Source organism: Grus americana, chromosome 7 (genome assembly GCF_028858705.1).
Source record: "Grus americana isolate bGruAme1 chromosome 7, bGruAme1.mat, whole genome shotgun sequence".
Lineage (NCBI taxonomy): Eukaryota > Metazoa > Chordata > Aves > Gruiformes > Gruidae > Grus > Grus americana.
Window position 1 is genome coordinate 890,725 of NC_072858.1, and position 14,525 is coordinate 905,249.

Below are 14,525 nucleotides of genomic sequence, written 5' to 3' on the forward strand. Positions count from 1 at the left end.
CTGGAGAAAATACAGAAGATTTCACAGTATTTCACTTATGGTTTGTTTCCCAGAAAAAACCCTAAACATAATCTTCATAAACAACAAAGGAAACATCAGTATTCACATTTCCCTTCGTATGATTAAATTCACATTCATGAAATATGTATAACAGTTTGATGTTTGCAGCCCATTATTAAACAGAAATGTTGTAGAAATAGTACAAACCGAAGGAAGCATTTCATGGAAAAACGATTATTTAGCACATTTCATCCTAGCATTAGTAACATTACGAAAATGTAAAGACAAGAAACAACTTGCAACTCACGCGCAGAGGTGCCGGTCCCCAGGCGCGCACCCCCCCAGGCTGTCGCACCGCCCAGGCTCATTCTGCGATGGGTGCGGGACCGGCGGGCCTCCTCCTCCTCCTCCTCCTCCCCAGTGTCTGATGGCTTCAGACACCAGCAGCGCTCGGGGAAGGGCGTCAGCACGTGGGAGCGCGGCATCCAACCACCTGAGAGGGTGCCTCGCGCCGCAATATTCCCGCTTCAGTTCTAGCGGGCTGCCTCGACTTGGGATGAATATTTATGTGGGAGCACTAATTAATAACCAGCCCCTGAGCACAGCCGATGCCAATTATGCAAACATAGTCCCATGCAAAGTTACATTTGTTATTCCCTCCTTGTGCTACCCAGTGCAACCCCCAGCACGGTCTGACACGCGGCTGGTTTTAAGCCGTGCGGCTCTTTTTAAACGTGTTGTTTCCATCATAACTGTAACATCAACATGGACGTTCCCCGGTTGGGAAATTTCTCCTTGTGACATTCCCGGGGCCACGGCAGCTCTGCACGGCCGCCGCCCCAGAAACGCGCCGTGGGGGATAAAAGCCGCCATTTGCAGCAGCGGTGGTCAGCGTGACGGAGAAGCCCCTCTCAGGCTGGGGCGGTTACCTGGCAGGCAGGCGCCTTTCCCCGCGTGCGGTCTCAGAGCCAGCGATCAGGACGGACGAGGAAAGCTGCTGGAGGTGACGGGGCCGCCAGGCTCCCAGCACCCCGGCTGGCCCCAGACGGCCCAGATGAAAGGAGACGGGGTCCCCCTGTGGTGCGACCGCCCCCCGAGAGACGGGGTTCCCCCACCCGGGCTGGCAGGGGATGTCTGCCCCGCGCGCAGTGCGCTCGCATTCACCTTCCCTCTCAGAAAGAAATGGAACTGCCGCCGCGGCCTGGTGACCCCTGTCACTCGCCAGCAGTGGCCAGCCAGGCCGAGGTGCCAGGGTGGGCCGAGCGCTCTGGAAGAACAGCCCAGGTCAGCGTTCCCAGGCTGCCCGGTAGGTCAGCTGCCGTGCCTGGTGCTTCACAGACAGCGTGGGGGTGGCGGTGGCACACCCGCACCGTGATACTGCTCACTTGGTAACGCTCCTAACCCAAGGCGCTGGAGCTCCGCTAAGGTGCCCACGCAGCTATGGCAGGCTGCCGTACCTGCCGTACCGCGCTGCAGCCCTCGACCCGCACCGAGGGCCCCGCTGCATGGCTGGGCATGGCAACGCAGCCGGCACGAGGGAGGAGCAGGCTGCGATTTCTATTCTTTTTTTTCTTTTTTTTTTGACCAAGGAAAATTCTCTTTCAGTCCAGATGAAAACCAAAATGCAAAGTGTAATTACCTCTCACGCTATTGTAACATATTGTACATTGCAACCTATATTGCAATAATAAGCTGCAGATTGCAAAGTGCACGATGTGCTTTTAGAAGAGCAAAGGGCTCCTTACAGCCCCTTGGGTGATTCCCACACCCACGCTGTGGCTCCCAGGAATAATACCCCACTGGTTTTACTGAGCCTCTTGGCAGCGCGGGGCGGCACACGGCTGCATCGTCCTTATCGTCGAGGGAGGAGATGAACGCTGAGGGCGTTTCATGGTGACATTGCTGCTGGAGGCGTTGCAACGAGCGGCAGCTCCTCCAGAGGACAATTCCTCATCGTGGTTAAGCTGTGACACAAGAGCACAGCCCCACCAGAAGAGGTGGCCCCACAACCTGCCTCTCCCACCCAAACCCTACGCCAGCGCTGGGTCATATGAAAGAAGTTGGCTCATCATGACGATCCATGGGAAAACTGTTTGTTTTCGCTTTCCTGGTTAATCTTCTACCCCGGCAGCTCACTGGTCTGGCTCGCTCTGTGCACACGTGGCCCAGTGCAGGAGAGGTGGGGTGGGCACGATGCTGGGGGAGCGTGGCTGGGCGCTTTGGTAGCCTTGTGTGCTCAGCTTGGCTCAGCTGCAAGGTGAAACGACACTCTCTGGTCTCTGAATTTCCTGAATCTCACAGGTTCCATGGGTTTTAGGAGTCATCATTAGACGATGTTAGAAAAAACCCCTGCTGCTACCCCACTGCTTCTTCTGAAGCAGTTAAGAAACCCTGACACACAGGCAGCCATCGCCTGCGCCTGGAAGCTGTCGGGCACCCCGGTCCCGCAGGACATCGGCCGTGCAGTGGTACCTCCCAGGACCACTCTCCTCTTCCAGAATTCATCCTCACCAAAAGGTATTCGCTGTCAGCAGCACACGGCCACTGTCCTTGCCAAATTGTCAGACACAGGAGGAGATGGTATGTCATCTCTCCTCAGTTAAACAAGGACACGTGCGATCTACGTTACTGAAAACTTCATTCCGCAACGTGGTTCTGCTACAACTTTGGCCAGAGAGCGATTCTATTTCAGACTGATGAAATCCCAGTTATACTTACCCAAACAGAAAACGCCCCCAGTAAACGTAACATGCCCAGTTCCAGACAGTTAACGTGCGACAGCAGTTACGTACAGTCACATTCTACCCGGGACCTGGCGATACAGCAAACCGCTCCCCTCGCTGAGCAGCCCACGGTGCGGGGCTGATGGCACGGCTCCCCTGGGATCGCGCCGGCTCCCGACGTTCCCAGGAACAGGCTGTGGGACCTGAGCGCTGCGGCTGCCTCACCGGCAGCTTCCCCGGCTGAAACGACCGACCCTGGGCAGGGTCTGGATCCTTAACACCACCCTGGAAATCACCACAATTCCACCAAAATCCCTGGGACAATGCTGAGGGGGATGCAGCGTTAAGCTGTCAAGCACAGAGAGGTTAGGTGGTGCAGGTGAAAGCACTATTTGCTGCCCTGCTCAGGCAATAAATAACCCAAAAATTTCCTTTGCTAGGTGACTAAAGGTTTTTGTTTCTGAAAACTGGTTCCTTTTGGAGCATGAGATGCGAATTGCAGTACACAAAATCGGTAGTGTTACATGTAAGCTACTCATATAAAATTGTTAAATGCTTCTGAATTTATGTTAAGATATATTGAAAATATTACTAATCAGAATAGATTTTTCAATGAATAATAACTTGCACGGTTTATAACACAAATTCTAAAGAATTAAATGCAATACTACATTTGAAGAGTAAAGTACATTGGATGAGAGAAATGGTTGTGCGTAAAGAAAGATTCCAAGATTTTTCCCCGCACGTGTCCTATTTTGCATTCCCCTCTTTTGCTCTACCTTCAAACATACATCCTTCTTTCCTCCCACTCAGGACATGCTCAGGTCGGGGTAACTATTCGGTGCCAGTGGCAAATGCCCTAAGATGAGGCGTGTGGTGTCGCAGCCCTACACTGCGGACAGCAGAAACCTCCCACCCAGTGCCGGCAGTTTCGAAGCGCTTCCAGAGGTACAGGAGCCCCACGCCCCGTATCGGAAGTGTTGTAGCACACCAACAACGCCGTCACAGCACAGAAGAGAGATGACTTCTTGTTCAGGACCGTAGGGAAAAATGGTTTTAAGAACTGGACTAAGACACAAAAGGAACAACTCAAAACTAGGAGGGTTCTTGACCCTCCAAAACGTAGGAGCAATGATGTATAGTGTTTAGTATACAACAGAATCCTTCAGTAGTCCAGGCTTAGGTGGAATAAATACTGTTATAAATGAGGTTCAAATGACAAATGATGAAAAAACTCCACATTTGCAAGAAGGAATAATTCACCTTGAATAATTTGTCTACTTTTCAGTATAGGATGACTTTATAATACCAAATATGGCAATTTTTCACCATATAAGGGAAGAAAAAGGATAAGATAATAAATCAGTCACCAATAAAATTAATATTTTAAAAGTCAGCTTCCTACACTTTTGATCTGATATCATCCTTTAAATCAGACATCTTCACTAATTTGCCCCTGCCTAACAGGGAAATCTCAGGGAAGTGCCTGCACACACAGAGGTTCGCAGCGATGCTGAACAGACTGATCTCCTCTTTGTGCTGCTGCACCACCGTAAGGAAGCCACAAAGGTGTCAACATATGACAGTCTTACATGAGGTATAGAGCAGGCTATTAAACCTTTTGGTAGTCATCATTAACTAAAATTTGTCTTAAATTGAAAATAAACAATTTCCAGTCGCTAACAAATCTCATTTCTCCAGTTTTTCTGATTTCTGTTTTAGTCCCCTTACAAATGGGACCGGGGGAAGGCAGGCTGCCATGGCCACTGCTGTTCAGCACTTCTTCCTCACCAATCTATAGTTAAGCAAAATTTAAATGCTCTTTCCCACATTGAATTTTAGTCCCCTGTAAGCAAAATTTGAGGCCCGTTAATCCCAGGGAATTCTCCTGACTGAAGGGCTGTTTTCCCTGGACGTGCGCACACTAACACAGGCTGTGCTGCTATTCGTGGGAGGCGATACGCACGTAATTGAACACATTTGGGTAGTATTTAAAGCTGTTTTAAAATGCAGAAATTAAAATTTTAAAAAAAGTTTACTAAAATTAGAAATTCTTTAGAAAGGAGGTCGTTGCCATATTTACTTGCTACCATCTGCAAGGGACTTTCATCATTTCCATTTCCATTTCTGAAGCTTTGAGCCAGGGTAGCTGGACGGGGTTAGCTGTACTCCTCTGGGGAGCGGCACGCTCAGACTTGCCAGACACGAACCGCACAAGCCATATGTGCAAACAGGAACCACTGGGCCGGAACCGCTTGAACATACACGTAACATGCAAAACCCGTTAGTTCCTTTCCTATGCTGCTCTCAGAACTGAAGGACGCTCGGCTCTGCTGTGTGGGATTAGTCCAAAGCCATTGGCGTCACCGAGTAATAGTTACCCTGGTGCCTGAAAAATAACTAACATAACTAGCTAGGATGTTTATTTGGTAAATACTAAGCGGGAACTGTTTGTAAAGAGAGATGACCCCGTGTTAGCTGTCACAATCTGCAAGCCATGCCTCTAGCACAAAGCTACCGAAATTATCACCTGCAGATACTACACCCCTGCAGCAACAGCCTGTTTGCTGCGCAGGTAGGGTCGAAGTCTGACAGAAGAGGATGGTGCTGGAGACCCAAATAAACTCCAATTTGCTTGAAGTAAATTTGATGGCTGTCCAGTTCCTGTTTGCATAATGCTCTATGGTCCTACCACATCTGTTACTTTAAAGGCCACCCGACATTCTTCCATGAGTCTAAAGGGAGACACCAACAAATGTATTCCTGCCTGTCAATAAAGAAAACCCCCTTGTTTTAATTTGAAAGGAGAATCATGGATTAGTACTACTTTACCTTTTTTAAAACAATCTTTGTCTGATCGTATGGGAGTATTTTCCATAAGCTAATCCTGCATAGGTGTACTTGACTTGGAAATGAAAACTTGCACCTATCAGAGATAAATACCCTCAAAAAATTACTTTATCTTAAAGGACTTCACATGATTGCCAAGCTAAACATGAATGAGTACAACTTGTCTTTCTCTAGTCTGACTAAACAAAAAAGCAGTATTTTTCTAGGTGTGAAATGCTAATTTCCTTGAAGGTTACTCCCCCCCGACTAAAACGACTAAATAACGCATCGCACACGAATCACGGAGCTTTCCAATCCCTCTGCGGATCCCTTGCAGTTGAGGGCGGGCTGTCTGCCGCGGGCGTTACAGGAAGGCACAATGCCATCGTTCTGCTGGACATCGGGCCCTTCTGCCCTGCTCTCCCCCTCACTGCACCCCAGCGAGGCTCCGCGCTGTGCTTCCGTGACGACCCCGACCTTGACAAGGCACAACAGCACCAGTTTTCAGTAACAGTTGAAGTGTGTTGAGAATTGCCGCGTTTTGACAGAGAGCTTTTATCTTATGACGTGGCACCAGCCTTTCCCCCGAATGCCCTCGCCTGCCGGGTGCCAACGCCTCCCCCGAAATCAATTACGGTCGGGTCCGTGGAGCTGAGAGTACTTAAAGTCATTCAGGAAGCACTCAGGGCTTGGTAAAAGGATGGCATCATGTAATTTAATTAGTACAGTTAGCTAATCGGATTCTTTCAAGCAGGAATTAAAAAAAAAGTTTGATTTTCAAAGGCAATTTAGAAAACATAACATCAAACCACTCTATTCTTTATAACTAAGAACATATTTATTTTATAGCTTCTACATTAGAGGCCATTAGCGTGGACTTTTCATGTAATGCAGCAAGTTTATTTAGGATGTACGTTAGCCATCCTTTCATTCTGATGTATTAAATCAATGCATCTGGTAATGTATGTTTAGAGAAGAAAGTACTTACACTGCAGGATATTTGAACAGTATCAATAGATCAGTTGGTTATAAATTAATTTAATATCCTCTTCATAAAAATAAAATAATCTATGAGGGAAAAAATACTTAACAACCTAAAGTCTGGGAGAACGGGTGGCTAAATAAAGGGTACGTAATGCTCCGCTGACGAACGGAGCAGCACACGATGTGTCAATCACCTGGGTTCGTTAGGACACAGAGGGTGCTGTGCCAGCCCTGCGGTGGTGGGTTCTGCAGAACGTTCACTGCAGCGTGGCTACGCTGCCACGCTTTGCCTTGGGGCCAGTCTGCAGGCTGGTCGGGCAGCTTCACACTTGTTTTTTAGGATTTGGATAATAGTCAAGGGACAGTGACTTAGAAGAGACGTGGATGAGTATATACTGAGACCCTGAATGCTATAAAAAAGCATGGCAAACACAAAAAGATGGTGACTTCAAATCAAGGAATATTTAATATATTAAAGTAAATGTAATAATATAAAATAGGAAAAATGTCTTCCCCCAAAGGGCTGTCAGTCCCTGGAACAGGCTGCCCAGGGCAGTGGTGGAGTCCCCGTCCCTGGGGGGATTTAACAGCCGTGTAGATGTGGTGCTTGGGGACAGGGGTGAGTGGGGGGCTGGGCAGTGCTGGGGTAACGGTTGGACTTGGGGATCTCAAAGGGCTTTTCCAACCTAAATGATTCCATAATTCTATGAAATACTGAGACAAGATCCAAAATATGCATCATGAGTGTTTGGGGGGGGTCACATTTGTTCCCACGTCCTTGGGAATGGCAGCACCAGCTAAGGCATACAGTCCTGCAAATCAGCTGGGCACTCACGAGACTGGGTGAATCATAAGGCAAGTGTCTGAGATGGCCATGGAGAAGAAATCACCCTAAAACCCAGACGGTGTTGGTGGCCTGCCAGGCTCTCATGCCGAGACTTCCCTCTTGGTGGGAGCTCCCTCCTGCAGGGAGTTCTCCCCTTTTCCAAGCAACATGATCCATTTTGACCAAGTTTCCAGACACACTGGAGGAATATTCCGGAGCCATAAGCCATTGCCTTTGAGACTCAAACTGTCGCACCGGAGACTCAAACGGTTCGGTTCGGTGACCGAAGGCTGATCAGCGCACACACAAAGACCCAGCGGGGATCGGGTCAGCAGTGACGGGTGAGGATGCCCTGTGACGTCCTGAGGTCGGGAGCCCGCAGAGCCGCTGCTCGCGGGGCACCACACCAGTCCTGGGGGAAGCCACCGCGGTGGGACACGGAGTGGAACTCCTCCCGGAACGCCTTGCAGAGTGAAGGGGGGCATTGCCTATGGGGTGTAGGACTCACTATGGGATGCAGAAGAAAGAGCTCATTATGGGATGTTTATGGGAACTAGCAAAGGCAGGGAAAGGGAGGGACCGAGGTGGATCAGCAAGGATCAGATGGTGGGGAAATAGAGGCATGGGCCAAGAAATGTAACTGTGTGGTAGAATTCCCCTAACCAGTTGGTAACCCAAGGCCTCTTCCTGAAATGTGAACAATATTAATAGGCACTGGCACAGATGAGAACGTTCCTTACAAAACATCCTAAACGATTTTTAAAACCATTTTGACATCTCTACTAGTAAATGTAAAACAGATTTGAGGCAAGCTCCAGAAGTTTGAATGCCCATCCTTATCCATTCATCTGAGTCCAGCACTGAACTTTCATTTACTTACTATCAATAATGTGTTAGTAAAAACATAGATGCAGAAAGCAACACGTACCAGTCTACGAATTTCTCTCTCACACTCCCTCTTAATTCTGCTGATTTCCTCCTGATGCAGGTGATACACACTCCTTATCTCAGCTGCTTTAATTTTGTCAGCTTGGATGACCATAGTTAAAGCCTCTTCCACTTGTTTCTTAGCCCCCTTCAGCTCTGAAATTTCCTGCTGCATTTTTATTTTCTCAACTTCAAACCCCTTCTTGGCCTCCTCCTTCGCCTCTGTGAGCAGCACTGTTTTCACCTTGTCAGGAGCCCCATCACGTACAGCATTGAGAAGGGTCTGTAGTCTCTGGATTTCATTATCTTTAATTTTTATTACTCTAAGTAGCTCAGCTTCGTGCTGTCTCAAAAGTGCTTCTCGAACAGCTTGGAGCTCCTTCATTTTCTCTTCATGAAGTTTGACTTTGAGCTCTGTTACCACCACTGTACTTTTATGCTGTTCGTGCTCTTTGATCTGCTTAACTTCCTGATTTTTCTCTCTTTCCAACTTGCTGACCTACAAGGAAAATCAAAAAAGTATTTTTAATCAACAGAACAATTAATAAAAATTACGATATTATCTAATAATGCCATGGATCACTTTACAATATTCAACCTTAACGTTGTATGTCTGTGCCTTAGCGCAAAAGCCCAGTTAGTATTATCTCACGCAGAACTACATATTTGGCATTTTGTTCATTCTTTATGATCAAATACTTTATTACATAGTAAATATCACTTTTTAAAAGAGGTTCCAGGTAAAATGAGGGTCACTGAGCTCTGCTGCGCAGCCTTCATGCTGTAGACTCGCAAAAGAGAAATTTCCTCTCTTGAAACATTTCCTGTGAAGAAAACACACGTTACAACCCCCTGTAGAACATTTTCACAGGGAAAAGGTTTTTACAATTTATGGCAAATACTTTCAAAGCACCATCACAGCCGCCGTTGGGCTCGAGGTCTGGCAGGTGCCCGCGGGGATCTGCAGTGACGCAGCTCACCTAGCAACGCAGCCAGGAGTACTCGGGGCTGCAAAAGTGATTCCAAGTCTACCACAAACCCTCCAGCTGCCTCAGCCCTCCCAGACCCATCCTCTCTCCCGAAGCCCCGGCGAGCGTTCACCTCGTCGTTGGTACCGCCACTGCGGCTCCACGGAACCGGGCTGCAGTGGCGGTGACCCGGACCCTGAAGACACAGCCTTCCTCTGGCTGGCTCTGGCCATGAGCCGCAGGCACCAGCGTGTGCAGCTGACGGACCCCGTCCCTTGCACCAGTGACGGCGTCTGCTTGGCAGGTCACGCCTGCGCACGCACACCAGAAGAGCCGGCGGAGTCGGCAGGCAGCCATCGCTGATTTTCTGGGGTACAAATGGGAATCACGTGCCTTAGGGGAAAACATGACCCACCTCGGCTTCTTACTGCAGTGGCTGCAGCGTAACGGCGGGTTTTGCACTAGCAGCTGCTCCCAGCGTGTGTTCGCAGTGTTTGCGCGGCTGACCCTCTCTTTGGGCAGCCTTGCTCAGAGGCAGGCAGCGCATGTCTGTTTGCACTCGCGTTTCTGCCCTGTGATCTTTACCAGAACAGCCTGTGCACATATTTAAATGCCAAAATTAAGAAGTGGATATTCACTACGTTGTATTTAATTATCAAAGTTTTTATTGGGAAAAATGTTCCGGTCAATTCTGTTCAGTAAAGAGGCATTTTTCTTCCTCAGTTGACACAATAAGGTTTCCTTGCTAAGAATATGCTTCAGCCTGCCTCGCAAATGAGAACACTGCAGACCCAAACTGTGCAGGTGTAAAGAAGAACTGTGACATCATGGAGAACTTTGAGAATTCTTCTAAGGAAAAAGTAATTTGCGAAAATAAGAAAAGGAACCCTGAGAAATTTGTAGAAAAGACCTTTTTTCCACTGGAAACCAGCATATGTGGAAATATCTGCATATTTAGAAAAAGAGAAACAAAAATGTATCATTATAATTTTGCAAATTATTGCTACCGAGGATGAAAGTCTAGGCACCAATGCTGATTTTAACATCATATTCTATTTTTATAATTACATAATAATCCCTTGCAATCTTACAGACTCTTTAATTTGCCTGATTCGGTGCCCTAAAACGCATGAGTTAGTTAGCACAATATAAATAAGTATCATAAGTTTCTGCAAGAAGCGCAGACCCCGGGTCAACTACCCATCCATATCCAAACGCTACAGAAGTGTATGCTCAGAAACTGGGCGAACGTGCGTGTGTTAGGTGCTAGAAACAGAGTGAGGTTTAAGATAATACACATTTAGGAATTAGCTGACGGAGCAAGTCTGAGCCCTTGCTTTACTTTTCCACTGGATACCTGGAGAAGCTCTCACTCCACATCCCCACAAGCACAGGTGAGAAATCAGATGCTGAGCCATTATTCTGGCACGCTCCAGCACACAGATCCAAACTGCACTGCACGCACACACGTGTGCAAGACAGAAAAAGCTCTGCGCACGCTACTGCGAAGGCCCAAACAATTGCATTTTATCAGATGCTTTCTGAGCAATGAATTATTCAGTACAAATAACTAACTCTATCTGACCACAGAAGGGTCAAATGATATTTCAATTTAAAACCATGCCATGAACTCCAAAGGAGCCATGTGAGAAGTGGTGTATCACCAGGACTGGGGAGGACTGGGGGAAGGACAACAGGGCCCTCAGTCTTAAAACCGCAAATGCTGCTTCATGACAAAAGGTTTAGTAGATTTTTTTTTAGATATCTATATACACACACACCCCTAGAAGCTTCCTTAAAAATTAGATTCATAGTCTACAGTGTCTAATAATGATGCAAATTAATGGAAAAATGCAGAATATCCTTCTGTCCCTGCATGGTAATGCGTGGCTCTATTAGCATTCTGGAACCAAAAAATCCCAAAGTTTATCAGTGGAAACTAATTTGGGGGATCAGGGAGAAGCAAATCAATTTTTCATGCCCCCCCGAGAAGTGGCCCGAAGGCTACGGCAGAAAGCTCTCAAAGCCGAGCCCCCAGCTGCATCGGCTGCTGCTCGCTCAAGGGCTGAGGCTGAAACTGCGGCTCCTTAAACTTCGGCAGTCAGAGGCAGAGCTGAGACCTGTCACCGCACAGCTGAAACTTGTATGCAGCCAGTTTGAAGGATTTTGAGCATAAAACCCAAATGAAATCGGGGTAAATGTGAAAGAGAAGAATCAGCAAAGAGAATTTCTGAATGACACAAAATTGCATTCAAAACCCCTCAATGGAGCCATCCTTGTAAATAGGCAAATATTTACTAGAAAAAGTTCTAGTGAGAGAAACAAAGGACGTGGACAGCTTTCACCCACCACTACGTGTCTGCCATCTGTTTTGAGCAGATGTTTGATTTCTCAGATCTTTTGCCGGCATTCAGCTATGCGATTTCTCAACTTCATTTCTTCCTGGGTGGCGGGAGCAAGCGTGCCGGCCATCCTCATGCTGGGCTTTCCCACCGAGAGCTGCACCACTGAAGCACCCTCATTTGCACAGATGGGGAATTTTTATCCCATATGCATGTTTTAAATACAAGGAGAATATTTAAAAACCTGCTGTAAAGGGGTTGTCTCCTTTCCCCAGAAGGCTAGCTCCGGGTGCACGCACTCTGGTATACGTCGAAGTCGTGCACAGGTCAGCTACAAGCGGGGCAAGGAGTGGTGAGCAGTCAGAAACAAGACTGTCTCTATTTTAATTAACGGGGAGGAAAGGAAAAGGTGCACACCTTACTCTTTTCTTGCTGGAGCTCTATCTGGATGTCGGTGAGCTTGGCCCTGAGCTCTTCATTGGCAGCTTGCAAGGCGGCCAAGGCGTCTGGCTTCTCCCCCCTGGCTCGGCTGCTGGTGCCCTTCTTGGACATGGTGATGCCGCGGCAGGGAGGGGGTCCTGCCCGGAGGCCCTCGTCCCAGCACTCGCTCGGGGCTTCTCCTCCTTGCCTCCGTCCCACTACATTTTCTTACTTGCCTGGAGGGAGGGAAATCACACAACCACCATCAGCGCGCTGGAGCCCAGCAGGCGACGCAATACCCACCACGAGCACAGTGAGACGCAAGGCATTTCTAGAAAGCATGAGGTACGTGTTGGCCAGCTCAAGTGGCTCTTCCCTGGATTGAGGGAATTTTCTGTCACTTCGGTTGTGCTGGAATTCACCCAGCGCAGGGGCTGGGGATGTCAGGAGGGAGCACCATCCCCTGGCACCGTCACAGCTTGGAAACTGCAAAAGTAGTAGAAAACTAGTGCAGGCAGAATACTCCCGTGTTCTTTAAAAAGAAGTCTTAAGAAAAACAATGTTTTGCTTCCTACAAATACTTTTCAGAAATTCATGGTGAAAATAATAAAAGTAATAAAAATAGTAAGAAGCTACAGAGGCAAGCAGAGATGCTACAAAGGCAACAGAAGCTTTCCATACAAAAGTGTGCAGTGTATCATCAAAACAGCAATTAAGATCTATATAGCTTTATCTAAGTCTGGTAACAATGTAGGAGTTTCATTCACACTAAGAGGTTTTGAGTTAAATCTAAGGAAACAAAGCTGAGACAAGCAAATTCATTCTATTAAACAGTGGAGAACCAGCCAAAAGTGGACTCAACTTCACAGAATTCATATACTAATATAGTTTGTGCTCTATGCCTACCCATTAATCCCAACATGTTCATAAACTGTACAATATACAAAATTTATAACTTCAGGTTCATCAACAAAAGACATACTATCACATTGAGTACAGTAGTAAAAGCTACATGCATTTGTTGATTTTTATCTCAAAATTCCCCAACAGAGACTTTGCCCAAGAATAAACAGCAGCGTTCTGGAATGGGTAAGCATAATTAAAGTCTGTGGAGACTGTGCCAAAGTTAAAATGTCACATTATCAATGAAACTCAAAGGTCCTTTATAATCAATACTACTGAGGAAAGAAGATAAGAGTTATTGAAAACTCATATCCTTGCAAAACCCCCATATTCTAGCTTAGTATAAGTGTCAGGCATAGGCAGCCTAAGAGCAAGACACAAAGTCACTCCAAAGAATTTGCAATCTGAGACAAAGACAGATAACGGTAGGGAGAAACAAGCTAATTTTAATCTGTTAATGCCATTTTTGTGCTGCATCCATCCTATGGTTCAGAAAACTCTATCAGAGTGCTATGTAAAAATAAGTAATTAACCTATTCATCAAATCAAGTGAAATCCCTGTGATCTGCAAGTTGTCTGCAAGAGGTGAACTTGGCTGAAGTTGCCACAGTTTGTCCTTACTTCGTTTTATTAATTTCTTATAGCTGTTGATGCAGCCAGCCAGCCCGTCAATATTAAGGACTCGATCACCATGTGCTGAACGAGTCAGTAGGAGGGTGTCCGGGCTGCTGCCAGTTCTTCCTCTGATCAGTATTTAACTTGGTGCTCACCAATAGCATGAGCAGATTGAATTTCACAGGAACCTGAGGGCAGCAAGAAATTCTGTGCCAAACACTGTGTCCTGGAGGCTTTTTTAGCTCTGGAGCCGTGGAACGTAGGCACTGCGTGCTCCATCCCCACACATGGATGTTTCCTCAATGGTTCTTTCCTGCTTTGTATATTGCTGTTGCTTGTAACAACACTACTTTGCCAAAGCACTCTGGAAGGAGAATCCCCACGCTACCACAGAAGTTCCCTGCTAATTCTCCCGTGCAACTTTTCAATCTGGGGATGCAGACTATGGCTGTGAAAACCCAGTTCATTCCTGTTTAAAAGATAAACAGCAGCACACACAAAGAAACAGTTGCCTCTGCTTCTCTAGACAAAGCTGGCTCCACTGTCAAAGTTTATTTTAAAAATGTCAATGAAAAAGATGAATGGGAGCGAAATTGTGACTGAAACACGCAGAGGACCAGCTACGCAGCTCACACAAAAGATACACACTCACGGTAACGCAAAAGGGGGAAACACCGTTAGTAAAGAGAAGGATGGCAATAATGTTCGGAGAACTGGATGCTCCTAAAGGCTGTAGTAACAGAGGAGGCACGAAATCCCCTGGGATAAAGGCTCTGACTTTCAGCAGAGGTCTCAGGCAAGACCTGGGCCAACTTCTGACCCAAGGACGAGGGCAACATGGCTCATTGCTTTGGAGCAAACAGCAGAACAGATCAGGAATTTTACAGCAACATGGCAATTTACAGAGGAATGCAAAAATCTAATGAAAAAACATTTCACTGGAAAACTTTGACTTGCTTAGATAAAACTATATCCCGAACAGACTACA

General features: G+C 47.0%; 1 protein-coding gene across 28 annotated transcripts in view; it reads right to left on the reverse strand.

Annotated features, from left to right (window-relative positions):
• Positions 1-14,525, reverse strand: part of JAKMIP3 (Janus kinase and microtubule interacting protein 3) — a 94,632-nt gene that overhangs the window by 43,409 nt on the left and 36,698 nt on the right. For 24 of the 28 annotated variants that reach the window (XM_054831117.1, XM_054831133.1, XM_054831134.1 and 21 more), the window contains exons 3-4: positions 12,017-12,255; positions 8,291-8,788 (exon numbers count right to left, since the gene is read on the reverse strand). In XM_054831117.1, coding sequence (XP_054687092.1) covers positions 8,291-8,788; positions 12,017-12,151 — 633 coding nt within the window. In that variant the 5' untranslated portion in view covers positions 12,152-12,255. The other 4 variants (XM_054831142.1, XM_054831139.1, XM_054831141.1 and 1 more) reach the window with 4 other exon arrangements.